The sequence below is a fragment of the Caenorhabditis elegans genome, chromosome I (assembly GCF_000002985.6).
Source record: "Caenorhabditis elegans chromosome I".
Lineage (NCBI taxonomy): Eukaryota > Metazoa > Nematoda > Chromadorea > Rhabditida > Rhabditidae > Caenorhabditis > Caenorhabditis elegans.
This window is the reverse complement of record NC_003279.8, coordinates 6027052-6053247: the sequence shown is the minus strand read 5'-3', so window position 1 is coordinate 6053247 and position 26196 is coordinate 6027052. Positions and strand designations below refer to the sequence as shown.

Below are 26196 nucleotides of genomic sequence, written 5' to 3'. Positions count from 1 at the left end.
GTCTTTGAGGGGGTCCGTAGATTTGGGGTTCTCATGCTAAAATTCCTACAGAAGAGTGTTAGTTATGATCTCTCCAAAAAATTTAGCTGCCCAGGTCAAGTTTCAGCAAAGTTATGACGTTTTGAAATTTCAGTTAAAAACACCATTGAAATCCACTGTCTTACCATGCAATCCACGCAAATCTCAGCTTGCGTGACCACCGAAAATGTGACACCCACCACATTGAGTTGTAAAATGTCCTCGGTGGCCGAGTTGGGAGTGCGCGCGTCTGATAAGATTTAAGCTTTGGTTCGATTCCTTCTATTTTTGAAATATTTTTGTAAGTTGAATAAAGTTGTAAAACAACTCATTCAAACATTTTTGCGCATTTTTAAAGTGATTTTATTCTTATTCGGGAACCTAGAATCATTGTCCGCACTTTTTGGAAATTTTTATTTTTTTCATTTTTGCTCAAAATTTCTTGATCAACTCCAAGCAAAAAATTCAAAAAATTTCATTTTTCTAAACAATTATGAAATTGCTATGTTGTTGTTCAGAAATGTATGAAACGTACATTACACAAGTTTTAACTCTCTATTCGCAAGTAAACCGTCGAAATGATCTACATCTCACGAACTTTGTGCAAAATATTTAACCAACTTTGAAGTTGCATAACTTCGTTGAGATAAATTATTTTGAAAAATGATCAACTAACAAAATGTTTGTTGATAATAGTGAACAAAGTTTTAGTTATAAACTTTTTGATACCTCCAGCTACAAAGAAGAAAACAAGGTTGGCATTTGGCTAGTTTTTCTATTAACATTGTGTTTTGGAAAACGGTCACAACGTTTTGGTGGCTGAAGGTATCAAAAAGTTTATAACTAAAACTTTGTTCACTATTATTCAACAAACATTTTGTTAGTTGATCATTTTTCAAAATATTTTATCTCAACGAAGTTATGCAACTTCAAAGTTGGTTAAATATTTTGCACAAAGTTCGTGAGATGTAGATCATTTCGACGGTTTACTTGCGAATAGAGAGTTAAAACTTGTGTAATGTACGTTTTATACATTTCTGAACAACAACATAGCAATTTCATAATTGTTTAGAAAAATGAAATTTTTTGAATTTTTTGCTTGGAGTTGATCAAGAAATTTTGAGCAAAAATGAAAAAAATAAAAATTTCCAAAAAGTGCGGACAATGATTCTAGGTTCCCGAATAAGAATAAAATCACTTTAAAAATGCGCAAAAATGTTTGAATGAGTTGTTTTACAACTTTATTCAACTTACAAAAATATTTCAAAAATAGAAGGAATCGAACCAAAGCTTAAATCTTATCAGACGCGCGCACTCCCAACTCGGCCACCGAGGACATTTTACAACTCAATGTGGTGGGTGTCACATTTTCGGTGGTCACGCAAGCTGAGATTTGCGTGGATTGCATGGTAAGACAGTGGATTTCAATGGTGTTTTTAACTGAAATTTCAAAACGTCTTAACTTTGCTGAAACTTGACCTGGGCAGCTAAATTTTTTGGAGAGATCATAACTAACACTCTTCTGTAGGAATTTTAGCATGAGAACCCCAAATCTACGGACCCCCTCAAAGACTTCCCTTGTTAGGACTTTTTCAGTTGAGTAAAGTATTTTCGCCACCCTGGATTTTGGGTAAACCCACCCATTCGTTTCTGTTCAAAAATTCTCGCATATTCAACAATAACAACTTCTTTGTTACCCTTCTAATGACCTATTTATTATAACAATAATAATGAATAAATATGGGCGCTAGCTCAGCTCACGGCGAGTCAGGTTACCTCCGCCGAGTCTGGTACACAATTACATAATCTCGATGTCGTCAGTGTCTATCCAACGTAGAGGTTGAATCTATTATATAATAACAATCTTGTATGCTGTTCGGAAATTATTGCTCTCTGAAAAGTTGATTTAAGCCTTTTTGATTTGAAAACCCCAAAGAGTGACATTTGATATTCCACCTGCTGCTCTACACACTTCGCTCCTGTTGCTGTCGTCGGAGAGATGGCCGAGCGGTCCAAGGCGCTGGTTTAAGGCACCAGTCCCTTCGGGGGCGTGGGTTCGAATCCCACTCTCTTCAGTTTCTTTTTGAACAATTTTATAAATTTTGTGCTCATCTCGTGCTCACTTCACCTCGATTACTAACATAATATACCTATTTCTGAGCCCAACGTCCGCTGCTTTCGGGCGCACAAAAGATGTAATCCGAGATCTGCGATTTGTACATATTTCGGATACATTTTCAATCTCCATTTCCAACTCATCTTCTAATTCGGGACAATGAGCATCATCATGAGCATGTGTACACAAGGTAGTTCGGTCGCCCAGTTGCCGATTACATAGGCACCCGGTTGCCGAGTAGACGAGTTGTAAAAACAGGGCACCACGAGATATTGCCGATTTCCACATAAACTACTTATTAAAGTCTGGAGATTTAATTCATATGTCAAGAAAAATGTTCGTGAAAGCAACAATATATGTACTAGAAATCCCTAAGACGACGACTATCGCTGACGTTACATTGCTCCAAAAGAATGCAATGAATTGTGATTACACCATGAGAGTTTTCAAAACTTTAAACCTCAAATTAATATTTCAACTTATTAACCTACTTCCTATTCTTTTCAATTCTTTATTTGTCTATCGTCTCTTTATTCCCAATGATCTCTCTTCTAAGAGCTTCTACCTTATCGGCTACTGTGTCCAATTACCCATCGACGCTCCTCCCTCTTTTGCGCGAAACTGGGCGGAGCCTAAGATGAGATTCAGTAAAATAGGTTCTCATTTGGGAAATCAACTTACCCTTTTTGGCTAGTTTACTTATTTTTTCTAATATTCGGAGTGAAAATGACTCTGAAATTTTCGGTGGAACGACTGGTGGATAGTGAGAAGGAATCGGAAGAAGCCGACGTGGAAGAGCAAAATAATTTGAAAAAAGTAAGTGAAAATTGGAATTATAAGATTTAAAAATCTTGTCTTTAGAGTTGAAAATGAGGTTCCAAAAAAATTGTGGGGAATTTAGCTCTCCGAAATTTTTTTTTCTTGTCTAATGTATAAGTTGTCCCTAGATAATTTTCTAGACTTTAAATCTGTAAATTATTGCATAGAAATGTTGGTTTTCAAAACTGTCCAAGATGAGTGAAAAAATACGAATTTTCAAATATAATAATTCAGTAAATTCCGTAGAGCTCAAATCCGCATTGGAGGCTACTTTTTTTAAACTCAAAGGCTGAAGCCTGCTTTTAGTCAGTTTCCTTTACATACCGTGACCTAGTTTCCACTTATTTCCTCTTTTACGAATTCCGTTTGTAAAGTTTTAAACGTACTTTTAAAATACAAATCAACTATTGAGCAGAATATTGCAAATTATTGCCCCATGAAAACAAACTCTTCCACCATGCTATTTTTTCAAATTTTTCAAAAAAAAAAACAAACTTAAATGTCAAATAAATCCCAGCTAGAAGAAGACGAAGAAGACGATGAACTATGTGAAAAATCAGGAAAGAATGAGCCACTTTCACAGACACTCTCATATTTTGACGTTCTTCTTCCGCATGTTCAAATGGCTTGTTCGAATCCGTTTATTTCGGGTATTGGAGCATCAGGCAGTGGAGATCAGAATTTGAATACAGGTGCTGGCGGATCTGTATGGCAACATCCATGGCTTGAATTGTTGCAAAGTACGACAGCTGCACAATTCGGTAAGATTATCAATCGAGTTTCCTAAAATAAATTATAAAGACTTTAAACTTGAGAAAATATAAAATTTTTACAGGTGACGTCACAGCTGGGCTCTTTCTTCAACCTCTCCGAAAAAACAAAAGAATTCGAACGGCATTTAGTGCATCTCAACTGATACAACTAGAAAAGGCATTCGAAGGAAATCATTACGTCGTGGGAAATGAGCGAAAACAGTTGGCAGCAAAGTTGAGCTTAACGGAAACACAGGTGAGTGTTCGTGTTTGACACGTGGCCGCACGATACAGAAAACTCGGCCACTCACAGAAACTGAAAGAGTTCTCTTCCACACAACTGCGGATAATTTTAAACTCTTTTGTTACAATTGACCGAGTTTTTCCTCTTTCACGGTCGAGGCGTGAAAAGGGCGCCTCGACCCTTCCCTTCATTTGCCCGCGCTTGCCTCACGTTATATAACATGTTCTACAAGTTTTCGGGTTTTCTCTATGATAAACAGGTGTATTTCACAAGTATTTCACAGTCAATGTTTCAAAAAACTAAGTGAATACGAAACGTGGAGTCGATGCGCCATGTATTGAGCGCAACAAATGGCTTGGGTAGGCATCTTTGAATTTGTGTAACGTTAGAGTGAGGCTAAGTATAAAATTATGGAATATTGTATCTGAAAGAATATGTAAAAAAAATCAGAAAATGTTTGACTACAAAAATATAAAAAACTTTTTGGCCAATAATTTATTAATTCGTTGTTTTTTGATAAAACTAAAAGTAACTTACCGATTTACCTTTGGAAGCTCATATCTCGGTTTTTTTCAAAGATGTCAAAATTTTGTCAACTATAACATTACTTATCAGAAGTTTTTCTACAATTTGGAAGTTAAAAGTTTTTTATATCTTTATCTTGAATCAAGATACGAGCGGTAATAGTTCCATTGAGACATGGTGCATCGACTCAACTTTGGCAGCTCATATCTTGCTTCTCTTTAATTTTATCAATTTTTTTGGAAATACAGGCTACCTAACATGGTGCATCAAACAAAAAAAATTTGGCAGACAATATGAAAAAACAGTTAAGCTAATTATATTTTCACCTACTTTAATTTCTGAACTTTGACAAATATACATACTTAACAAAAGTCTTAACAAAAAAAAGTCATATAAACAAAAAAAAACAATACAACAAGGCTCTATGAAAGAATGAATCGGGCACCAAAAATCCTACTATAAACTTTTTTCGCGTCGAGACCCATCCGAATAAATTAGTGTCTCATTGAGTAAGAGATTCCATAGTTGCATAATTACTGTACCCATATGATTGCCACGTGGCTTTATCCATTCTCTACATCTACAGTAACCCTAGTGACTCTCACTTCCTAACTTTTTAATCCGACCACTCAAAAAGTGCTTCACTATGAAAACCAATACGATACACCCATTAAACATAGACAATTTCACAAAAGCGTGTCATCCATTCTTCTTCTGTGAGTTGTCTCTATTCTTCTTGTAAATACACACATACATACATACAGTTCTCATTTTATTTGATCGCGTACTTAGCACACCCCAATTGGAGCAGCTAATCCTGTTGTAGGTGACTGACTCCGGCGGATGTCCTCCCCCCTTCCCACCGTTTCGGGTCGAGTGCTATTATTCGACACCATCTCACAAAATGTTAGCACACAGATCAACAAGAAGAAGCACCCCAAGCTTGTACAATAGACAATTGAGTGTCAATATAAATTGTTGGAAACCGATTGGACGGGTTGGAGGCAGATGGGTTTTAAACCATCAAGGATGATTTGGGAGAAGTCGGAATTTCAATTCTCAGGTTTCGAGAGAAATCATTAATATAAAAGATTCTGCACTTTTCGATCAACTTGTCGTGACGTCACACATGGTCTAGAAACCGCTTCTATTTATCAATAGGCTGTAACTGCACTCTCCTCTCGTGATCTAGAACTTCCAGAGCCTAGAAACACATCAGTTGCAGATTTTAATTGCATGGTTTGAATCTTCGGGAAGAATATCAAATTGTTTATTTAAAACTGAAAGAAATAGGGGCTACATCAGTATTCTATATTCAGTTGGTTTTTCCTGCAAGACGTGGCCTAGAATTTTCAGCCGTAGATTATGTTCCTCTTGATCATCTGGCCGAGATAAGACGTCACATATGTCCTAGAATTCGAGCGTCTTCTTATTACATTACCAAAAAAACTGCAGTACGGTACCTAATGAAATATAAATATTTCTGGTGGATTTTCTAGCCAACGTACAGTAATTTAGCTAATTTGTGATTCCTTTTAATAAAATGAATCTTAATTTTTTTCGATCAAAAAATCAAATTACTAATTGATAGAATACATCAAAATTTCTCAATTTTCAGGTAAAAGTTTGGTTTCAAAATCGGCGGACCAAACACAAGAGAGTCAGATTGGAAGGATCAGGTGAGCTATTTAATTAAAATAGCCTAGAAATAACCTAGATGACCTAGAATCCCCATGATAACCTTGAAAATCCAAATTTTCAGATCCGAACGCTCCGATGTCAAACGACGAAGACGACGAAGACGATAAGAAATCAGTATCTTGAATTCTTATTTATCTCCTTTCCATGCCGAAAATAGTATTTCTCATTCAGTATTCACACATTTTAGTGCCATAACATTCATCGATTTTCTCTCTAATTAATAAATTTGCAAATATTTTTTATTGGAAATGTTTTTGTTTCATATTGAAACTTTTAATGAATCGTCTTCTGATACAAAACTTTAATGCACCCTTTGTGGCCTAAAAACTTTGATGGTGAAGCCTACTCATTTTAAATGTGGCCTAAAATGAATAACTTGGCCTGTAATTTTCATAAAATAACTTAGAAATATCTGTCAATATCTAGAAACTTCAATGCGTTCTTAGAAACTTCGATGTTGGCCTAGAAACTCCAGAAGTGGCCTAAAAAATTCAATTACTTTCTTAAGTTTGATGGTGGCGTTATAGTTGCAAAAAAATAATAAATGTGGCCTAGGAGCAGCAATTATTGTCTAGAACGCTAGATTTTGGCCTAGAAACTTAGATGCAGACTTGAGAACTTTGCTCGTGGCCTAGAAACTAATACATTTGCCTCTCCCGACGCGGACATATTTTTTCCCACAATTATTTCAAGTCAATTGAACAAAATACGAATAGATTGAAAGGTAAATCGTCATCATCATCATCGTTTTTTCCTCATTTTCTCGTTTTCCTGAACCTATCAATTATTTGTCGAATTGAGAAGCTTTTTCCTTTAAATCTAAGGATCCCCCACTCGTGACGATTAGGAGCCCAATTTTCTCTTTTTTTTTTTCTCAAAACGTGTGTAGGGTGTAATTGGCGGATTTATGATGAGAAGAGCGTGTTTGTTTGGAAAATTGAAAGGTGTGAGGAAAAAAGAGAGAAAAGGTGATTTGAGGGTACGAAATGTTCCCATTTTGAGATGAAAATTAATATGAAAACAGGAGATGTAATGTGGGGACCAAAAATCCTTTCGATGTTCAAAATTTTCATCTACTCCCAAACAAATTGAAAAAAAACATATTAAAAAGGTCTTATCAACGAAATATATCAAGATTAACTGTGAAAAAAATTTCAAAAATGACAAAAAAAAGTGAAAGAAATTGGATAAACTAGTGAGAAAGAGAATAGTTATTGATGCAGAAAAACAGGCTCTTCAGAAAAATGTTCGACGACCCGATTTATTGGTTGAGATGTTGATGCATCAATCTGTAAGATTTTATATTTAGTGGAGAGGATCAAGAATATATGTCGATTCCTGATAAATGTTTTAGGTAGACGGCTGGACAGGAAAAATTTCGTTATATCTTACGCGCACAGGTCTCGCCATGCGGACAACGGATTACTGTAACTCGCGTCGATTGTCTCGAAAATCGACACGACTTACCGTAATCCGTTGTAATCCTTTGCGCGTAAAATATGGCACAATTTTTCCTTTCAAGGTGTATTCCTAATAGCATGAAAATATCATGAATATCGAGGAAATTGTAGAAAAAGAGAAAACTCGCCAAACTTGTAATTAAATTTCAGATCTTATTTTATAAGTGACCGAGTTTTCCGGTTTCCTAGGCCATGTAGCTAACTTATGCTTACCATATCGTCCATATATTCTTCATCATCATCTGGATATTCTCCATTTGATTCTTCATCTTCTTCTCCTGATTCAACACTTTGTTGTTCACCTTCTACCCATGTTACATATGTCTGTTCACACTTCTTTTCGTGATGTTTTTGATTGTATGCACTTGAAAAGACTCGGCCACATCCACGAGAACACACATATCTGCAAATTGAATATTTTATTGAATTTTGTTTTCAAGCTATTTAGCTATTTTTATCGACAATTCTGAAACTTTTTCCCGATGATTAAAAATATCAGAAGTTGAAACCGTTTAAAATTAACATTTTTAATTTGGCCGCTATTTAGATATTTTTGTACTGCACGAGAAAAAGTAGGAATTAAAAAAATGTCTCGCATAATTTTTATAAATTTATGGCTAAAATATTCATTCCCTATTTTATTAGATAAATTTCTTTTCACTAACTTTTTCTTATTCAAATGTTTCTTCTCAACATGCATTTTGAGTATAGCTCCACTGACAAATCGTTCCTTGCATCCATCAACATCACATTCATATGGTTTCTGATCGAAATGTCGACGTAAATGTAATCTCATTGGAGTCTTCTGTGAGAATGCCATTCCACAGATTTCACATTTGAATGGTTTCTCGCCGGTGTGAGTTCTCATGTGAGCACGAATCTTGCTCGGATACTTGTCCACTCGGCCACAGTACTCACATTTGTGCAGTGTTGGCTTTTTACGATGATGGGGGCTCGCTTCGCTTACGTCTACGCCCTGCAAAAATTGGAATTTTTTGAAAATGTCTCAGAAATTGTTCTGGCGCGAAATATTTGAATTCAACCATCGAATGTTTTTCTACTTGTCTTGCAGAAGGACCTATGGAATGGGAAAAATATTTTATTCGAAATGTTGAAAAATTGGTTGAAAAAGTACCGTAACCCTAAATTTGGTAAACTTGACATTTTCAAATCTCAATAGCTGGCTTGATTTTCAAAAATGAATTTTTTTTATTTTGACAGGAAAAGTTTCGAACAATTTCCACTTAAAAAAATTAAATTCGAAAAAAATCAGCTGGACATTGGAAAATTGTGAACACTTTTAGCGACAATTCAATTTTTTATAGGACTTTCAAGATTTCTAATGTCTTTTTTTTAATTGGTAGAAAATTAAAAGATTCAATTTTGATAATTTGATAATCAACAGCTTCGAAATTTTGTTGGGTCTTTGGATTTTTAAATCCTTAGAATTATTAAATTTATAAAATTTTCAAAATCAATACCTTAGCAACAGCATCAATAATCCAATCCAAGTTTTCAGCTCTTTTTCCAGTATTTTTTCTTTTAGAAATAGGTGGATATCCTTGTTTTAAATGACGACTTGGTTCAGCCAATTCTAATATAGATGCATCTACAATCATTTCCATTGTTGCTGCTGTTGCTTCATGATGATCTCGAAGACTTTTTGTTCCTCTTTTTGGTGGATTTGGATTAACCATAATACGAACACGTTCTCTTTCTTCATCTTCATTTCCTATATCTTCTACTTCTTCTTCTCTATAAATTATTTTTTTAGCGTTTTTATTATTTTAGAGTTTCAAAATGAATAAGAATTTAATTGTTTTTACTAGTTCAAAATGATAATTAATATATTCATGATAGACAAAATAACACATAATTTAAAATATTATTCGAATTGACTTTTAAAAAAACCTCCAGCTATTTACAAAAATTGAAAAATGATCGTTTCTGTTTGAAATTCTCGCAAAGATGAGTGCATTTCACTCAAATTATACTGAAGATTCCATTTTTCAAAAGCTTTGAATTTTTGAATTGTTTTTTCACTAATGTAGTTTTCTTAAAACACCGTTCAGTGTATTTTTTTAATTAAAAAATCAAAATTTGAAAAACATGTCAAAAAATCAACTTTCAAAATTTTCAGCAAAAAGAAAAACAGAATGAAAAATCTGAATTTTTTTCGACGCATTTTTTCAAATCTTTTCGATTTTTCAAATAATTAATTTAAAAAAAAAACGACTAACAAATCCTGAATCATTCCATAAATATTGGCATCACCATTTTGAATTTCCTCTTTAAGACTTTTTCCATTTGAAATATCAACTATTTCTTCTCCATCATATAATATTTCTCCTTCTGCTACAACTTGTAAATGTGGTTCAGATGGTCCTGGAGCTGCTTCAACATGCTCAAAATGAAGATTTTCATATGGAATTGATTGTTGTTTTATTGTCGGTGTTTCTTCTATTTCTGTTGGTACTTGTTGAACGTATTGTTCCTCGTAAAACTCGTAGATCGGCTCAGGCTCACCATTGAAATCTTGAAGGATCAATCCGTTTTGGACCTGAAAATAATTGAAATTGATGGAAAATCCTGGATTTTTTAGTTTCGGAATTTCTTTCGATTTTTTCTGAATATCGGAAAATTTAGAAATTTTGTTTTTTTTTAATCTTTCAGGGTCACTTTTCAAAATAATTTTAGGTTTAAAAAATTAATTTGAAAATGCTCTACTTTTCTCATTGAATTCAACATATTTTGGATAAATCAAAAGTTTCTAGAAAACTTTTTCTGCGATTTGATACACCGAAAATTCAAAAAAAATTTCGAGAAGGGGATTTTTCCAAATTTAGAACGTATTTTCCAGTAATTTTCCATTAAAATCTCAATACCGTTTGCTGATAATGTGTGACAGTCATATGTTCGACAACTTCGGCTTCTTCATAACTCTGAAAACCGCACATTTCAGAACATTCGTAAATTTGGCACGGCTCTGCTTGAATTGTTGGCTCCGCGACCTGAATAAATTGTGACGTCGTTGCATTGTTCTCTTCCATTGTTTCACCGTGATTTGGATGATGCATATGTTGCTGAAATATTTATAAAATTGAAGAAGTGGCAGAGATATTCAGAATATTCTTCTATTTTTGTAGAATATCATAAAAAAGTACTTTTCAGTTCAAAAAACAGTTAATCAAAAATAAGTTGCGCACATTTTCAAATATCCAAAAAATTCTTTATTTTTTATTTTTTCATACGATCCATACGATCCGAAAATACGTTAAAAGTCGGATATTCTAGAAGATTTCGTCTAGAATTCCTATGAACTATATGCAAAAATGGCATTTTGATAGTTCTGAATTTTCTAAAATACAAAAAAAAATTGCAAAAGTAAAAGGATTTTTGTGATTTTCAAAATAATCAAGTTAAAATCTATGAAATTTCGTATCAGAAAGTTATTTAAATTTTCAAAAAAAGAATTTCCGAAAAATTAAAATTTCTCACCTCTTCATGTTCATTCTTTTCATAAACATTCAAGAATTCAGCCGTACAAAATGAACATTTGTATGGTTTTTCATGTGCATGTTGCTGCATATGAGTTTTTAATGTATGTGCTTGACTGAAACTTATATTGCAAATTGAACAAACATTTGGCTTCTCTCCAGTATGTTTTCGAATGTGTTCAGTTATTTTTGATGGATATTTTATGTGCTTATTGCATTGAACACAATGATATATTTGTGCCGGTGGTCGTTTTTTCATTCGATAACTTCGATTTGTTGGATCATTTCGACGATAAAGACATTCGGGACGACTTGGAAGAATTTCGACGGATTCGTTGAATTGTTCATATGTAAATGTGGGAATTCGAGTAGTTGGTTGAAAAACTCTAATATTTGGAATTCGAGGACGAGGTAGTTGAGGTTTTACACAAGATTCTGCCATTTCTGAAAATATCGATTTTTATTTTTCGACGTTAATTTTTTATGGGCCTTCCTGGACCTTTAGAAAGTTTTTAGCAAATTAAAAAAGGTATATCTAAAAAAATTTGTTTTGGATTTTGTGAAATTTGAAAAAAACAATTAATTGGTTTTTTACATTCTAAACCCTTTTAAAACATTTTATAGAAAATTGGGCTCAAAAAAAAAGTACCGCTACATTTTTTCGAACTGCTCAAAAATAGCTTGCTGAAAGTTTGAAAATGTTAAAAAAAATTTCAAAATCTCATCTTTTCAATTTTTGCGAAAGGAGAAAGTTTCAAAATATATTGGCAAACAATAAAAAAAAAGCAAGTATAATTAAACAGTAAAAATACTGAATACGGAAAAGAAAAAAAATTTGAAAAATCTGAGAAAAAAAATCTTTATTAAAAAAAGAAGCAAAAAGAAACTCGTAGGTTAACCAAAATAAACTGAAAATTGTGAGAATTAATTCTCACAATTTTTCTAGAATTTGAATGAAAAAAATGGTTAAAAAATGCAAAATTTAATAGTGGCCTAGAAATTTGAAATTTGAATAACTCTTCCATTTTAAAAACTAATTGCTGGGTGGAATAGAAAACTGAATATATGAAGTAGAAAATGCTAGTTACCCTATAAGTTGCCTAGATATTGGAAAATGAAAGAGCTTTTTCAAGTTTCTGGTCAAAAATGAACAGTTTTTTGATCTTCCATGCTTCCTCCTTGCTCCACAAATTCCTCTTCATCATCTTCAAAATGAGCCAAGATCTTGACGTCATCACCATCACCAGTGAGCATTATAATCTGATTGTTCTGTTCATGATCATCTTCATAAACAATAACTGAATCCTGTGATTCCTCGTGATTCACTTGAACATGATCGAAAATTGGTGTGAAGAGCTCGGGATGTGCATTTTTTCGATGTCTCATGAGATATACACGACGAGCAAATACTGCATTACATCCTTTTACAACGCATGTGTAACGTTTTATACCTGGAATGTTTCAAAAATTGTAATTTTTGTAGATGACTACTCTTTTAAATATTTTTGAGTTAACATATTTTCAATAACACTCTTAATTTGAGAAAATTCTAAAATTTGCAACAAAAAAAAATGGAAATTGCTTTCTTTTTCTAAATTACCCCCGGTTTTAACCCAAATTTCGGATAGTAAAATATATTTTGAATATTTACCAGTGTGTACAGTCATTTCATGTTCTTTTCTAACAGAATCCGTTACAAAAGACAATCCACATCTCCAAGTACATTCAAATGGACGTTCTCCAGTATGCATTCGACGAATATGTACTTTTAAAGAGCTCGCTTTTGACAATGACAAGCCACATTCTCCACATTCAAATGGTTTTTCGCCTGTGTGTGTTCGGATATGATCCTGAAAAATGGGAAAGAAATTTGTATTTAAAAATAAATTTATCTTTCTTTTTTTTATTAAAAATTGTAATTTTTGATTTCAAAGTTTAGAAAATTCAACAATTTTCGATATAATAAATCATATTATATTTTTCTAGAAATTTCAGAACTTGAGAGGTTTATAAATAGAGAGAAAATTGGAAATTTTGTTTTTTAACACATTTAAACCTATAAGCTTTGATTTAAAAAATTTTAATTACAAATATTTTTTTCTGTTTGCTCAGAAAATCAAGTTTCGAATGCTTTTTATCGAAAAAATTGTTTCTCTGTCCAATTCTCAATTTTTCAGCAAAAATTCAGCTTGTGGGCACTGAAATAATTTTAATTTTTCATTTTTCACCAAAATTCGTTTTTTATCGAAAAAAAAACTAACAGCAATTTTGCTCGGATGTTTAAGCATTAATCCACAAATATTGCATTGTGCAAGTGTTGCTCTTCGATTTGAAATATATGCTCTTTTCTGAGGAGCTTTTTCTGGTTCTTCGATCGGAATTTCTTCATCAATCGGAGCCAAAACTCGAGCCAATACTGTATTAATAACGTCATCAATTCGAGCATTAGATATTGCAGCTTTTTCCATTTCTTTTTCTGATGGATATATAGATTGTTTTGTTGTTTGATTTGATGATTGAAATTGAGAAGGTGAAGAGGAAGAAGTTGATGGATCACTTTGAAATATTGAGTCTCTGCAAAGTTATTTTAATTTCTTTTAAATTTACCAATTCGGAAATAAGATGGAAGTTTTCGAATTTAGAAATTTTCAGGAGTTTTATTTAAATTATCAAAGTTTTTTATTAATTAAAACACCGATTTTTTAAATGTTGTTTTAAAATTTGTTAAAGAACAAAAAGTGTTAAAATCTCAATTTTAAAGATTGCTGATTAAACACCGCAATTCACTTTTTAAAAAATGTAAAATCTTATAATTCTTGTTTTTTGTTGTAATTTTTATTTATTTTATCAAGTTTAGTTCACTTCTGCATATACTTACATCGTTGGTGGTGATATATAATTAGCTAGTGCAGAATTTGAAAGTATATCCATATCCATTGATGGACAAACAATCTTTTTAACTGGTTTCAGATAAGGCCGTGCCGGTCCTGCTCGCTTCTGCAAAAAATATATCTTATTCCGGTAATCTTTTAGGATATAAATGCTTGATTCGATGTTTTAAATTTTTCTATAGCATAAAAACTTTTCTTACCAATCCATTATGGCTTAATTCGTGTGCAGTTCTGCGTGAATTATTCACAAATCGTTTGCCACAACCGAAATTACACAGAAATGGGAGATCACCCATGTGTTGAACACGAAAATGGTTAATCATTGGAGTTCTTTGAGTGAATCTCATTCCACAAATGTCACATTCGTATGGTTTTTCGCCTGTGTGAGTTCTCATGTGTTCCTGAACAAATAAAAATCTTCATTTTGTTATAAAAATAAAATATTCTGTACCATAATCCTCGATGGATATTTCAACGCAACTCCACATACTTCGCACGTCGTCACCGTCGGCAACTTTTGATTTCCTTTCCTTCAATTTTATATTTAATAAATTTTTAGCACAAAAATTTCATACTTTTTTCTGTATGTCGAATCTGGAATCTTGACAATCTCCTCGAGCTCTTCGTGCTCTTTTTGCGCGTCGGGAGTGCACTCAGCTGCCCATTCCTCGAAAATTGCATCGGAATTCTGAAAATTTTTGATTTTCTTAATGAAAATTGGAAAACTAAATTGAAATTAGTTATTTTACTTGCGATAAATGTACTACTTCGTCTAAATCCTCGTTATTCTTCATTTTGGTTGTTTATCGAATTTTAGGATCTGGAAAAATACACAATTAATGGCAATAAGGAAGATTTAATCATATAAACATAAAAATTTTAAAGATTAATAATATTTATATGAAAGGAAAAATTCAACAAAAACTGTTTTAAATAGAAGAAAAAGTCAAATATTGATTTTTTGCGAATAAAAAATAAAATTGAAAATAAACAACGACACTCCGATATCCCGTCTTCGAAAGAGCGCGAAATTTGAATTGAGGGTTTAATAAATATAATTCTTTGCAACGGCTGAAATCTTGTTTCTTAACGAGACAGAAGAAGAAGTAATGAATAGATCATTGCCATCACATCTTCATTTCCATTCAAATATTGGAGTTTAATCTTTAAATTGATAAAAGCCGTTCGGATAACATACGAGTAGAAAATGTTCATAGTGAAACAGCAGCACGTTGATCATGCAAATTCATAAGGAAATCAGGAAGTTTTACGAGTCTAAGAAATAGGCGAATGTTTTGTGTTGTGTATTGAGCGTTAGACAAGGAGATTTACGTAGATAGAATATTTTACTTTTAACGTAGATAGAATATTTATTATGAACATACGAGAAGGAATGTGAATAAAGGCTCAATACTCGAGAAATCGAAGAAAAAGAAATTGAGATGCAACATGGAATTTAATAACGATCTCCGTGATGGCGTGAGCGATCTCTTGAATAATCCCGCTTTCTTCTTCTATAGTCACGACGATGGTGATGCTCTGAACGTCTGGGGGTCCACTCATCTGTCGAGGGGCTTCGGCGACCACGCTGTGAAATTTACAGATAGATTTAGTTGGTTTTTTCGCATGATCGAGGAATAAACTAGGTCATTTTGCAAATTACTCACCCTCTGGTTTCTCAATGGCGATTTCGGTGTATGTTCCCTGTTACGTGGCTGGTGTCCTGCTCCACGTCCCCGTTGATTAGATGGAGACATCGGCGATCGCCTTGAGGGGCCCTCCTCCCGCTGCTCGGAGACGTCTGAAATGTTTGAAATCGAAACGATGGTCTGGGACCGCTTTGCTTCCGGAGAGATGAGGTTCCGGAATCAGCTTGTCCACAGCTAGAGTTGACAATGGTGCACCGAAAGACGAAGAACTCGCCCTATTCCCAAAAAAGTTCCCAAAAGCTGGCTGGGCCAAGCGAGGAGTGGAAGGACCTGTAAAGTCGAAGCTGCCTTCTCCAGATCTTTCCTCGACGGCTGGGATTGATGACCCGGAGACCGCACGATCGGAGAGGAATCCTAGACGTGCTGGTGCAGATGAATCTTCTGGCGCCTTTCCACGTGAGCTGGTAGGAACAACATTCTCTAACCGTGACATAGTCACAGTCTTGATGAACTGAACATCAGGAGATGAGGAGCCATCTCTCTGAGGCCCTCTGGAGTCTTTTGGGAGCTGGCGTACTTCGCAAAAACCCATATTTGGTGCAGGGCTCCTTGTAGTAACCTCTTCTTTAATTGGAAGAGCTGATGTGGAAGAACTGTTGAGCTCTACATCGATTTCCGGAACCTGGTGGCTGTAGGATGTTTTCTTCCTCGAGATCTGATTGAAACACGGAAGATCATCATAAGCAGGAGTTCCTCCAGTCCTCCGAGTGTTGTGGGCATAATTGGAGGAAGTCCTATGCTTATGGTATTCTTCCTTCGATATAACCATAAGAAATACGTTCAGCGACCTATGACGATCCACCGATTTATCTCTTCCTATCGGAGGAAGTACTTCCATTTCCGCGGTCTTCGAGGTGCACAGGTCTCCATTGGTGACGCTGTGATGGTTGTAGAGTTGGCTCGGATCCGTGAGATCCATGCAGCACTTCTTGCAACGGTAGAGGTAAGTCCTCCTGAAATTAAAATTATGTAATATTACAATGTAACATGGTGGTATAGAAAATGAACCAAAATCAACGTTATTTTTCTCAAACTTGCAAGAAATGGCTGAATCACATTTGAATTCCCGCGCAATTGAATGCACTAGTTTCAACATTTTTGTGTTTTCCGGCTAATATTTTCTTGTCCCTTCAGATAGTTGTCTAGTCCGTCAAACACTCTTCCATTTTTGCATTTTATGAAAAACTTACGTGTGAGTGCCCATGTGTGTGATGCAGTCAGCAAGGGTCCCCACGAACCCACATTCTCTTCCCCTCACGTCCATGGGGTACTTGCAGTACATGTGCATTTTGTTGGGGGCATAGGACGGCTCCGAGCTGAAATATAGAATAGTGGGAATACTATTTTTTTTCCTTAGTTTGGTGAGTTTCGAGTTGAACAACTTTGCTGCGAGACTCAGGAAAAAAACGAGAGAAAAGCTGACACAATTCATTTGTAATATTCCCCACCTAAATGAAAAGCACTTTTTCCGAAGTTTGTTAGGGGTTCAGCAAACATCTACCTTAGATCGGGTGACAACAGTCGAACGTGATATCTCACTATAATAGTACCGTAGTTAATGGGAAGGGTACGGTATGTTACATTAAAATTACTCATGGATACGGTGCGGTAAAATGGGTTAATGTAGTAAATGGTATGGTAGGTTAAGTTAGATTTATTTACGGTATGGTACAGGGGTGTGCGGCAAGTTCGGCAAATTCGCCGCACCCCCCTGGTATGGTGCTAGGGTGCACTACAGATTACGGTTTTAAGAAGTACTGTAGGTTAAGATACCTTTCTATAGGGGAGGCCGGTTACGAGTACGGTAGGCTACGGTTTGATACCATAGGCTAGGATACTATACATACTGTAGGGTAATATTGGCTACGGTACTTCCAGGTACTATGTATATGTGATTGTGAAATATTTCAAGATACTATGGTACTGCAGGATATATAGGCTACGGAACAATAAGTAATAATACAATTTTTATAAAACTTACATCATTCTTCTAGCCTCCTTATTCATGTGGTCGCCAGCTCGCATCATTTTAACATTAGATTGAAGTTGTGGTCTCGATGAACTGAAATTTAATTTCAACAGGTAAAACTTTCAAAAATGTATTCGGTGACTCTTTCCGCGAAAGGGGAGGAGCTTCAGAGGAAAAATGAATCAGAAATGCCCTTTAGTGGAGTGAGAAGTGAATATAACCTGAGAAAGAGCACTAACATTTTAATTTTCTATAATCGCCGAAAAATCGGATGCTTCGAAATTTTTAATATTTTTAAAAATAATTTTTAGTAAATCAAAAACCTATTGAAGTAATTTTTAGAAATCTCAAATGTATTTTGGATATTTTAATCTTTGAAATACAAACAATTTAGATTTTTAGATTTTTTTGGGTAACATCAAAATCAAACAAATTGAAAAGTTTTACTACGAAAATTTCAACTGTAATATATATTTGGAAATTTCGGAAAATCGGCTAATTAGAGAAAAAATGAAAGAAAGGATTACTAGAAACACTAGAAAAACACCAGGAACATATACTTGAAACGTTCAAATGTAGGATTATTGTTTTGAAAAATGATGTTTTAAGTGCAAAACCAATAGGACAAATGGTCTGGAAAGAAAAAATGGTCTGGAGAACAAATGGTCTGGAGAGTTCTTACTAATTTTATTTTTAAAAATACAAGCTGTTTTGTATCTAAAAATTCAAGAAAAAGGAATTGCTCAAGGCCTAAAAATATATATAATTTATCAAATAACAAGGCAGTGTGTAGTGAAACGAAACAGAGAAATAGAGGGTTAGACTGTTTGGAGAAAGAAGCCGGCGTCTCACGCCACACCTCCTCCTTGGCAGAGAAACAAAAAGAATAAGAGAAAAGGAAGGAAGGAGGAGGTATAAGGTTATGTAAACAATCAAACATTTGAATTTTATTTCTTCAACTGTTTTGATAAGAGTGATGGAAGAGAAATATTTATAGGATAAGAATTGATGTGTCAAGCATGAGATTTTTTGGTAAATTTTTATTTTGAAGTATTTTTAGGAAAGACATATTTCTTATTCTCTTTATTATGCCTACTTACTAGATACAGTATTAAAGACTGCAATACTAGCTCTCGACCGAGTTTTATCGGACTTTTCTAATAGTAATAAGTGAAAAAAAAATGTAAACGAGTTCAGGACAGGCTGGGGATTGATAACATTTATTAGATAAAATATGACAGCTCAATAGTTTTTAATAGTAGCTACTAGGGTAAGTGGAAGGAGATAAGATGAGAAATTAATAATTTCAGTTTGTCTTGTTTCCGACTACGAGCACCATCAATTTCAATAACAAACAACAGAACAGAATAATATGCTTCTTTACTGTAATATAGGAACTGTCCAAGTTGTATCCATCGACTTCTCGGCAAGAGTTTGGAGGGTGCGAAACTGATCGACGAAATACGGTAGTTATTGTTCCATTTACGCTGTAATGTGTGGATCTATTTGATTCCCTAGTAAATCTCATTGATCTTTTCGATTTTGAATACATCCAGGTCGTTTTGTAATATTATCAAATGTACAATTAGATAGCCTTCAAGCCAATTCATCAGCTCCTTACAAGCAAATAGTGCTACATCAACTCATGTGTAACGGTCCTACATATTGATTGTTACACATATTTTCATCATTGTGTAATTTCATCAAGTGCCTTTTGTATAAATACAGCAAGAAACTTGTATGATAATCCGGAATGTGCTGCTGGTTGATAATTAATATTACTTTTAAAAAACGTTTTAGAAATAGGTGTTTAGACAACCAGCCTAAAATTTCAAGATGTATTTCTAAACCGGTGCTGAACTTTTTTCAATTTTTTTGTTCGAATGGCGGCTTTTTTTTCAGAAATTTAAACGAATATAAGTGTCGTCCGACCATGATCATGATTAAAATTATTAAATGCATTCTGTATAAAATTATTTTTTAAACCGTTAGTTTTTTCGAGAATTTTCGATTCTTTTCAATGTTCATATTGTCCTATAGGACGGTTTTTATAATGAGTGCTTTTCTGAAAACCTTAAAACGCCTAAAATTAAAAATTGGAATTTATTGAAAAAAAAAATTAAAAAGTGACAAAGTGAGCGGTAGAAAATATACACAATTTACAGAAAAAAAGAAAAAAAAATCACATCAAATTCTGTTTGTATGCGTGAATAATATCAGAAATCATAGCCATTTTTGCATTGAGACTCGACTCGATTTGAGTGAAAATGTGTTTGGTAGCTGCTTCATCCGACAGATCCAGGCGGAGGCGTTGTTCGATCTAAAAATTGTGGAAATTAAATATTTACATCAAAAATAATTTTTAATTCTTGAAAAAAAATTTTACCAGCAAGTGTTTTTGAACGCAAATATATTTGTTTATTTTAAAGAATATCGAACTTATCTAAAAATTTAGTTAGCAAATTTATTAAAAATTTACAAATTTTATTATTTATAACTTTAGTTACGTTTTTTCGTAATAAATTTGTTTCATTCCAAATTTTTATGAAGTTTCTTTCAAACTCAAAAAGCTCAAAATGATTTTTTTTTCAACGTTCAAAGATTGTTATCAATAAAAAAATCAATAAGAGAATCGTTTTCTTTGGAGAAAAAAACAACTTTTATTCCAAAACCTCAATTATTTGCAGTGATTTTCTATAGTTATTGACTGAGATTTTTTCTATTTAAAAAAAATCCAGCCAGAAATTTAAAAAAATTGAAAAATTAAAATTAGTTTTTTTTCGGAATTTGCTAATTTTTGTTGTTGTTGAGAACTAACTTTTTAAAGAATCTACAAACCTTGAAAATAGCCTTATCCGGCTCAGCAGCAATATCAGGAATTCCAGCGTCTAACATAAGTGAGAACAAGTTCAAAAGAACATTCGAGTGTCGTCTCAAAATCCGGTAGGCAGAATCGACATGCTGCACAAATTCCAAAAATTGTTTGCTCTTCACACCTCCCATCACTTGTACCATTTCACTGGTTAATTTCATTGGTGGTGGCATTGGTTTGGGATCCCGTCCGAGGATGAAACCAAAATCCACGTGGAATAGTTTTCCATTCTCACAAAGAAGAAGATTGTCAAGATGACGATCACCAAGACCCAGAATATACATAATAACTGAATAACCAGCAAGTGAACGGACATAATTATCGATTACATTTGGTTCAATACCAAATGGTCCATCTCCTGGACGAAGTTCTTTCATTGCTTCACGAATACAATCCATTTTATGTGCTTTGTATTGTTCTTGAATTGCTCTCAATGGTTTTGATTTTATGCATTGGACAAATCCTTGACCGACACCTGTGGAGAGAACCTGTAAAAAGAAAGGGATTTTATTGTTATCTGTACTACTGTAATCATGAAAGTTTAAACAATTTATGTTTCTTGAAACAAAATTTTGCGGCAAAAATACGGTACCCGGTCTTGTCACGCCTCTTTTTATGGTAACATATAAACGGGTTTGCGCCTTTAAAGATTACTGTTTGAAATTACAGTACCCTTTAAAGGCCCACATCCGTTTGTATGAAAACAGCGTGTCGAATTTTTATATATATTTTTTTTAATAATGAGATAGAATTTTAATAACCTTAAGAATGATTTGAAATCCAAAAAAACAACAAAAAGTTGACAAATAATTTGAGAAAAATAAAATTTAAAAATTATTTAGATGTTTGCTGAATCCTAGATTACTTATATTTTAAATTCATTTTTCTAAACATTAGTTCTCGAATAAAAATCTTAAATAAATTTGAGCAAAATTTCATAAATCTTTCGAGTAGATTTTCGAGATTTGTTTTTTTTTGCAATATTGACAATTTCTTCAACGAATTTAATATATATATATATATTTCTTACCAAATAAGGTGTCAACTTCAAATCCAATTGTCCCTTTTTGAGAATAATATCAATAAGTCGAACCATTTGCTGAATCAGCTGATCTTGCCGTAAATCATCTCCAGTCTTAAATATAACTGTATATTCTTCTGGAATATTTCTATCAGCTTTTCCATTCGGCTGAAGAACTTTGAATGATATCTTCGCAGGCATCATCTCACTTTTGAAAAATGATGCTGTATCAGGAATAACTGATGATAAACGGAAACTTGGATCAAGTGGAAGATGGACTCCTTTAAGATCTAACATATGTTTGGCTCGAGAGAGCATAGTTCGGAATTCTGCAGATTTTGACTCATTCAAACGACCACCACGAGCTTTTGCCTCATTCATCAGAATAATAAGATCTTCCACAAAAATTTGTTGCTGATGAAGTGAATCAACTTGTGCACGGGTATCAGGTCTCTTTACAAGTGCTTCCATCAATCTATCCTGGATATTTTGATACATTTTCGAGTGTTCTTCTTTACTTTCTTTTGTTGATTCAATTTCAGTTTTTAGATGCCAGTAGAGATAGTTGGATACTTTTGGAGATGCAAGAGCATAGCTGAAATTTTCGTTTGAAAAATTTCGTTTTTTTTTCAGTAATTTTGCAATTTTCTGATTTTTTAACTTTAGAAAAAATTGTTTTTATTTTTTGAAATTCTGATTTTCCTTTCTTTTATAGATGAGCCTGCTTCACTTTGGAAGGTATACGTTTGCGGCCGAAAATTTATATATTATTGATTAAAAATTTTTTTTTCCACATTTTCAAGTTGAAAAATGGAATTTGTCCAATGCTTAGAACTTTTTTCATTTAATTTATGACCAAAAAAGTATGTGCCGAAATTGCAAAAAAAAAATTGTTGCTCTTTTCAAACTTCATAAAGTAAAACATCTAAAATGTTTGTTTCAAAATTTTTTCCTAGAACTTTTTGAAATTAACAAAAACAATTTATCTCCCAACTAACTCAATCAGGAAGGTGGCCAAATCTCCACTAGCCGCCTTTCTAGCCTCTTTCTTCGTAACCACTGTCATATCTCGTCCTTCTAGCTCTTCAGTTGGCGTAGTTGCAACTGATGGGATCTTTCCCTCTTCTTCAGAAACCACCGGCACTGGATTTCCTTCTTCAGGCAGTTGTTGACCTTGTTCGTATTTCAAAGCTTGAACCAATTGTGGAAGATATAGGAGGACTTGCTCAGGAGAAGCAGCTTCTAGAAGACGGGATACAGAATATGCACGAACTGCCGGATGAGTGAATGCACTTGAAAGTAATTCTAATGCATCTTCAGCTTCAATCAGCTCCCAATCATTCATCAGAGCTAATGCAGTTTTTACTTCTTGTGGATGAACCCAATTAACTGATCGTAGATATTTGTTCAAAGCTTTTGGAAATTGTCTTAAATAATGCCTGAATTTCCATACTAAATCTCTTTGTTCTCTTGTAAGAACTTGAGATGATGGAAGATTCACAATAGTCTCCAATCGATCCTTTGCTTGTTTATTCGGTTTTACTTGTCGATGTCTCTCATCTTCAACATCTCTGATTCGACGTGTCATTGCACTGTGTTTAACTTCCGCCAGAGATTCTAGAAGAAGTTCAGGATCAGCTACACAGTAACGGGTACAGGCCGAAACAATCCCAACACCACCGTTGACTGACGTGGAGACTCGCATCTGAAAATTCGAAGTTCAAGATAAAATTTTTTTTGATTGGTTTGGTTATTTTAAATCATAGTAGAATTAATTTGGGTTGAAAATTATAATATGGAAGGCTTTTCGAATAAAATAATTGATTCTTTGAAACAGAAATTGTAGTTTCTCAATTGTTAGATTTCAAAATAGACCAAAACTGTGTAGAAAAACAAATCCTTTCATTTTTTGTCTCATCTTCATAATAGACAACTTTATAAAAAGTAGGTCCCAATCGAATCGCTGCCATTTCTAGAACAAGAAATACGTGTCTATCAGGAGATGAGTACTTGTATTTAGCTCTGATCATTTCAATACGTCGTGATGCAAAGGGATCCAACCATGGAACATCTTCAACAAGACCACGAGATTGACGAGTTACTTGTTTGAAAAGTAAATCAATTTCATCTCCCCATGCATCAGAATATTTCCATGTTTCTGGTTGTTTTACAAATGGATCCGGTGTCGTTGAAACATTCATTTGAACATCAATAACTCCTGATTTCAGAATTCCACGTTTCGAGAACATTGAGAGTTTGGATTGTGCAACGAGTCTTCTTGAAAATGTTGAATTGTTCACAATCTCATCATCCTCGTGTTCCCAAATTGTAATATGCAAGAAAGCATCTCTACTTAAATCAGAATAACGAATTGGAAGAGTCAGCCATTCATTCCATTTTTGAATTAATTTCTGACGAGCAAGTTGAGAGGAATCTGGTGGTGTATGAAATGATGTACATACTGGATAACCAATTTGTTGATTGTTACAATATACCTGAAAAGAAATCGAAATTTGATAGGAAAAATGTAGTTTTAATCATCTTTCTGTAGTTTATTTAATATTTATTCTGAATTGAATGGAAATCTTTTCGAATTTTTTAAAACTTTATATTCTAAGCCAAATCAGGATATTTTTTGAACTTTTTTCTTTCTAACTTATATATAATTCTATACATTTTGATAATACAATTTTGAAATATTTCAAAATTCAGGAAAAAATTCATATTTTTAAATTTAATTTTTAGAACTATTTTTTTCAAATGAAATTACAAAATATATGTTTTACAATTAGTAAAAAATTATTGAATTTCAGAAATTTTGATTTTAAATAAATTTACTTGGATTTTTTAATTTTTTTAAAATTTATACATATTATTCAAATTTCACACGAATTTTGTGGGATAAAAAAGTTTTTTTTTTAATTGTGATTATGTTTAAAACGTTTACACAACCATTTTTCTTAATTTCGATAGTTTTAAAGTTTTGCACAAATGAAATCTTTACCGTAATTTCCGCAAACAATTGATTCAACCTTCTGACAGGGTTGAGAACATCACGAAAAATGCCTTCAAACTCTGCGACTTTCACTTGAACATTGGTTTGTAGATCACAACTATATACAAAACTAAATGATTCCGTCGGTGTCGCCCGCATACCTGGAATCATATCTGAACAGGTTAAAATTAATTAATTAAGGACTACACAACATTCGGGATATTTCAAGATATTCAAATGGTCAATAAAGCCATTGGAAAAAAGAACGAAAGAAATTAAGATTTAAATACTAAAATCAAACTTTATATTTTGGTTTAAAAAATAAAAAAATAAGAGATTGTTTAATAAAGGTACAGAATTAGGACATCATTAAAGAATTATAATTCATGAAGATCGATATATTGGGAGATCCTTAGGTAATCAATACTTTCGACGTTTAGCAGGTGGTTTTGAGTCTCGACTGGATTGTGACGCCTGAAAAATTGAGAGAACTAGAAACAAAAACAGAAAGTTCTCAATGAACATTTTCGTATTTTTCAAATTTAAAATTTTAATAAGCATAATTCTTAAACGAAAATGTTTTCATCTAGATTTTTTTTTCGGAAATTTAGGTTAATCTGGCGAAAAAAAACACTACTGTAAAAAATTGAAAATTTCAAAATTATGCCAATTTTAACTTTCGAAGTTTAATGTAGCTCTAAATTTAAAAAATTCAAAAAAATGTTCAAAAATTTTATTTCAAAATTCAGTTTTTAAAGTTAACAATATTGCGATATTTCAAAATTCGAAAACTCCAGAAATCAGCAAGAATTTTTTTGAAATTTGACGGTTTTCAATAACTTTTTTTCTGAAAATGAACATGCCATGCGTTTTTTTGGAAAATTTGGAAAAAAAACTTGCATGAAAATTTCAAAGGCAAACTGCATTGGTTTTTTTTTCATTGTAACTAATTTTCTACTGTGTTTTTTTTTCGAAGAATATGACATTTTAAGACGAAATTGGAAAAGTTGAAGACAGTTCTTATAACTTTTGACATTTTAAAATTATTTTTTAAAAAATTAATTACCGTATCATCTTCATCATTATTATCAGATTCATCTTTTGTATATCCATTATCCCCTCCACTTGTAGATTCTCCACTTCCAGTTCCATTTGTTGTGCTCTTTGTGCCATATGGTGATGTAGTAGAACTTTTTGAAAAAAGTCTCTCTTCATCACGAACACTTCTCTTACTAAACTTTTTATCAATTCTTCCAGATTTTGATGGTGGTGGTGCATTTGCAAAGTTTCCCCATCCTTTTATAACATTCCCATATTCTGCTGTATCTTCAAGATATGAACCCTCGAAATTATAAATTTGCATTTCCAGTGCTTCTAATGATTCAACAATATCATTCTTCTTCCGAATCCATCCTTCGAGTTCACTTTTTAATTCACTTGTATCCTTTTCTTTTGACATTTTCTGCTGGAATGATAATTATTGTATTTCTTTTTCTATTTTTTAACGACTATATTTGCCAAATAATAGGACATTTTGAAACATTCAAAACTTAACTAGTTAATTTAATGAATATTGAAATTATGTATTTAAATGTTGTTCGAAATTA

General features: G+C 33.2%; 6 protein-coding genes and 4 non-coding genes across 11 annotated transcripts; 3 read left to right on the top strand and 7 right to left on the bottom strand.

Annotated features, from left to right (window-relative positions):
- Window positions 1–1965: 1965 nt before the first annotated feature.
- C27A12.12 lies at window positions 1966–2103 on the bottom strand. Its single transcript, NR_050158.1, has one exon. It is a non-coding gene; the product is annotated as an Unclassified non-coding RNA C27A12.12 (non-coding RNA).
- C27A12.t1 lies at window positions 2012–2093 on the top strand. The gene has a single exon. It is a non-coding gene; the product is annotated as a tRNA-Leu (tRNA).
- A 693-nt stretch (window positions 2104–2796) lies between the features above and the next one.
- Window positions 2797–6460, top strand: ceh-2 (Homeobox protein ceh-2). Its single transcript, NM_059345.7, has 5 exons — window positions 2797–2950; window positions 3471–3714; window positions 3789–3961; window positions 6093–6153; window positions 6237–6460. Exons 1-5 carry the CDS (start codon window positions 2861–2863, stop codon window positions 6296–6298), a joined length of 630 nt encoding a protein of 209 aa, NP_491746.1. The 5' UTR covers window positions 2797–2860; the 3' UTR covers window positions 6299–6460.
- Window positions 5261–5389, bottom strand: C27A12.11. The gene has a single exon (NR_050157.1). It is a non-coding gene; the product is annotated as an Unclassified non-coding RNA C27A12.11 (non-coding RNA).
- Window positions 6461–7229: 769 nt separating the features above from the next.
- On the bottom strand, window positions 7230–11576 carry szy-5 (C2H2-type domain-containing protein). The gene is made up of 7 exons (NM_059344.4): window positions 11134–11576; window positions 10521–10718; window positions 9876–10195; window positions 9117–9390; window positions 8301–8611; window positions 7849–8038; window positions 7230–7464 (listed from the first exon to the last, which is right to left on the bottom strand). The coding sequence occupies exons 1-7, from the start codon at window positions 11572–11574 to the stop codon at window positions 7387–7389; spliced, it is 1812 nt and encodes a 603-aa protein (NP_491745.2). The 5' UTR covers window positions 11575–11576; the 3' UTR covers window positions 7230–7386.
- A 404-nt stretch (window positions 11577–11980) lies between these two features.
- On the bottom strand, window positions 11981–14845 carry let-391 (C2H2-type domain-containing protein). The gene is made up of 8 exons (NM_059343.8): window positions 14791–14845; window positions 14599–14711; window positions 14475–14553; window positions 14224–14424; window positions 14011–14129; window positions 13394–13706; window positions 12784–12982; window positions 11981–12583 (listed from the first exon to the last, which is right to left on the bottom strand). The coding sequence occupies exons 1-8, from the start codon at window positions 14815–14817 to the stop codon at window positions 12273–12275; spliced, it is 1362 nt and encodes a 453-aa protein (NP_491744.3). The 5' UTR covers window positions 14818–14845; the 3' UTR covers window positions 11981–12272.
- A 518-nt stretch (window positions 14846–15363) lies between these two features.
- C27A12.4 (C2H2-type domain-containing protein) lies at window positions 15364–17800 on the bottom strand. The gene is made up of 4 exons (NM_059342.3): window positions 17714–17800; window positions 16923–17048; window positions 15691–16685; window positions 15364–15611 (listed from the first exon to the last, which is right to left on the bottom strand). The coding sequence occupies exons 1-3, from the start codon at window positions 17758–17760 to the stop codon at window positions 15767–15769; spliced, it is 1092 nt and encodes a 363-aa protein (NP_491743.2). The 5' UTR covers window positions 17761–17800; the 3' UTR covers window positions 15364–15611; window positions 15691–15766.
- A 1989-nt stretch (window positions 17801–19789) lies between these two features.
- vps-34 (Phosphatidylinositol 3-kinase catalytic subunit type 3) lies at window positions 19790–24762 on the bottom strand (the record flags this gene model as incomplete). 2 transcript variants are annotated; one of them, NM_059340.6, is made up of 6 exons in its annotated part: window positions 24599–24762; window positions 23499–24089; window positions 22593–23299; window positions 21604–22189; window positions 20540–21061; window positions 19790–20021 (listed from the first exon to the last, which is right to left on the bottom strand). In NM_059340.6, exons 1-6 carry the CDS (start codon window positions 24758–24760, stop codon window positions 19884–19886), a joined length of 2706 nt encoding a protein of 901 aa, NP_491741.1. In that variant the 5' UTR covers window positions 24761–24762. The 2 variants fall into 2 exon arrangements, with proteins under 2 accessions (NP_491741.1, NP_001367304.1); NM_001380450.1 differs by having other exon boundaries at window positions 19884–20021; window positions 24599–24750.
- On the top strand, window positions 21266–21442 carry B0025.6. Its single transcript, NR_050156.1, has one exon. It is a non-coding gene; the product is annotated as an Unclassified non-coding RNA B0025.6 (non-coding RNA).
- A 115-nt stretch (window positions 24763–24877) lies between the features above and the next one.
- B0025.4 (Chromatin modification-related protein MEAF6) lies at window positions 24878–26054 on the bottom strand. The gene is made up of 2 exons (NM_170871.8): window positions 25656–26054; window positions 24878–25063 (listed from the first exon to the last, which is right to left on the bottom strand). Exons 1-2 carry the CDS (start codon window positions 26046–26048, stop codon window positions 25010–25012), a joined length of 447 nt encoding a protein of 148 aa, NP_740860.2. The 5' UTR covers window positions 26049–26054; the 3' UTR covers window positions 24878–25009.
- Window positions 26055–26196: the final 142 nt, after the last annotated feature.

What these genes read in the sequence shown, in the direction of transcription:
- ceh-2 (NM_059345.7), top strand. Translation starts at nt 2,861, where the DNA reads ATGACTCTGAAATTTTCGGTGGAACGACTGGTGGATAGTGAGAAGGAA. An exon ending in TGAGCTTAACGGAAACACAG is followed by an intron (nt 3,962 to 6,092) that starts GTGAGTGTTCGT and finishes CTCAATTTTCAG; the next exon opens with GTAAAAGTTTGGTTTCAAAA. An exon ending in AGTCAGATTGGAAGGATCAG is followed by an intron (nt 6,154 to 6,236) that starts GTGAGCTATTTA and finishes CCAAATTTTCAG; the next exon opens with ATCCGAACGCTCCGATGTCA.
- szy-5 (NM_059344.4), bottom strand. Translation starts at nt 11,574, where the DNA reads ATGGCAGAATCTTGTGTAAAACCTCAACTACCTCGTCCTCGAATTCCA. An exon ending in TATGGAATGATTCAGGATTT is followed by an intron (nt 9,391 to 9,875) that starts GTTAGTCGTTTT and finishes AATAATTTATAG; the next exon opens with AGAAGAAGAAGTAGAAGATA. An exon ending in AAGAATATATGGACGATATG is followed by an intron (nt 7,465 to 7,848) that starts GTAAGCATAAGT and finishes AAAATCTTACAG; the next exon opens with ATTGATGCATCAACATCTCA.
- let-391 (NM_059343.8), bottom strand. Translation starts at nt 14,817, where the DNA reads ATGAAGAATAACGAGGATTTAGACGAA. An exon ending in GATTCGACATACAGAAAAAA is followed by an intron (nt 14,554 to 14,598) that starts GTATGAAATTTT and finishes ATAAAATTGAAG; the next exon opens with GAAAGGAAATCAAAAGTTGC. An exon ending in AATTAAGCCATAATGGATTG is followed by an intron (nt 14,130 to 14,223) that starts GTAAGAAAAGTT and finishes TATTTTTTGCAG; the next exon opens with AAGCGAGCAGGACCGGCACG.
- C27A12.4 (NM_059342.3), bottom strand. Translation starts at nt 17,760, where the DNA reads ATGATGCGAGCTGGCGACCACATGAATAAGGAGGCTAGAAGAATGAT. An exon ending in AAGGAGGCTAGAAGAATGAT is followed by an intron (nt 17,049 to 17,713) that starts GTAAGTTTTATA and finishes TCTATATTTCAG; the next exon opens with CTCGGAGCCGTCCTATGCCC. An exon ending in ACACACATGGGCACTCACAC is followed by an intron (nt 16,686 to 16,922) that starts GTAAGTTTTTCA and finishes TTTTAATTTCAG; the next exon opens with GAGGACTTACCTCTACCGTT.
- B0025.4 (NM_170871.8), bottom strand. Translation starts at nt 26,048, where the DNA reads ATGTCAAAAGAAAAGGATACAAGTGAATTAAAAAGTGAACTCGAAGGA. An exon ending in ATAATGATGAAGATGATACG is followed by an intron (nt 25,064 to 25,655) that starts GTAATTAATTTT and finishes TCAATTTTTCAG; the next exon opens with GCGTCACAATCCAGTCGAGA.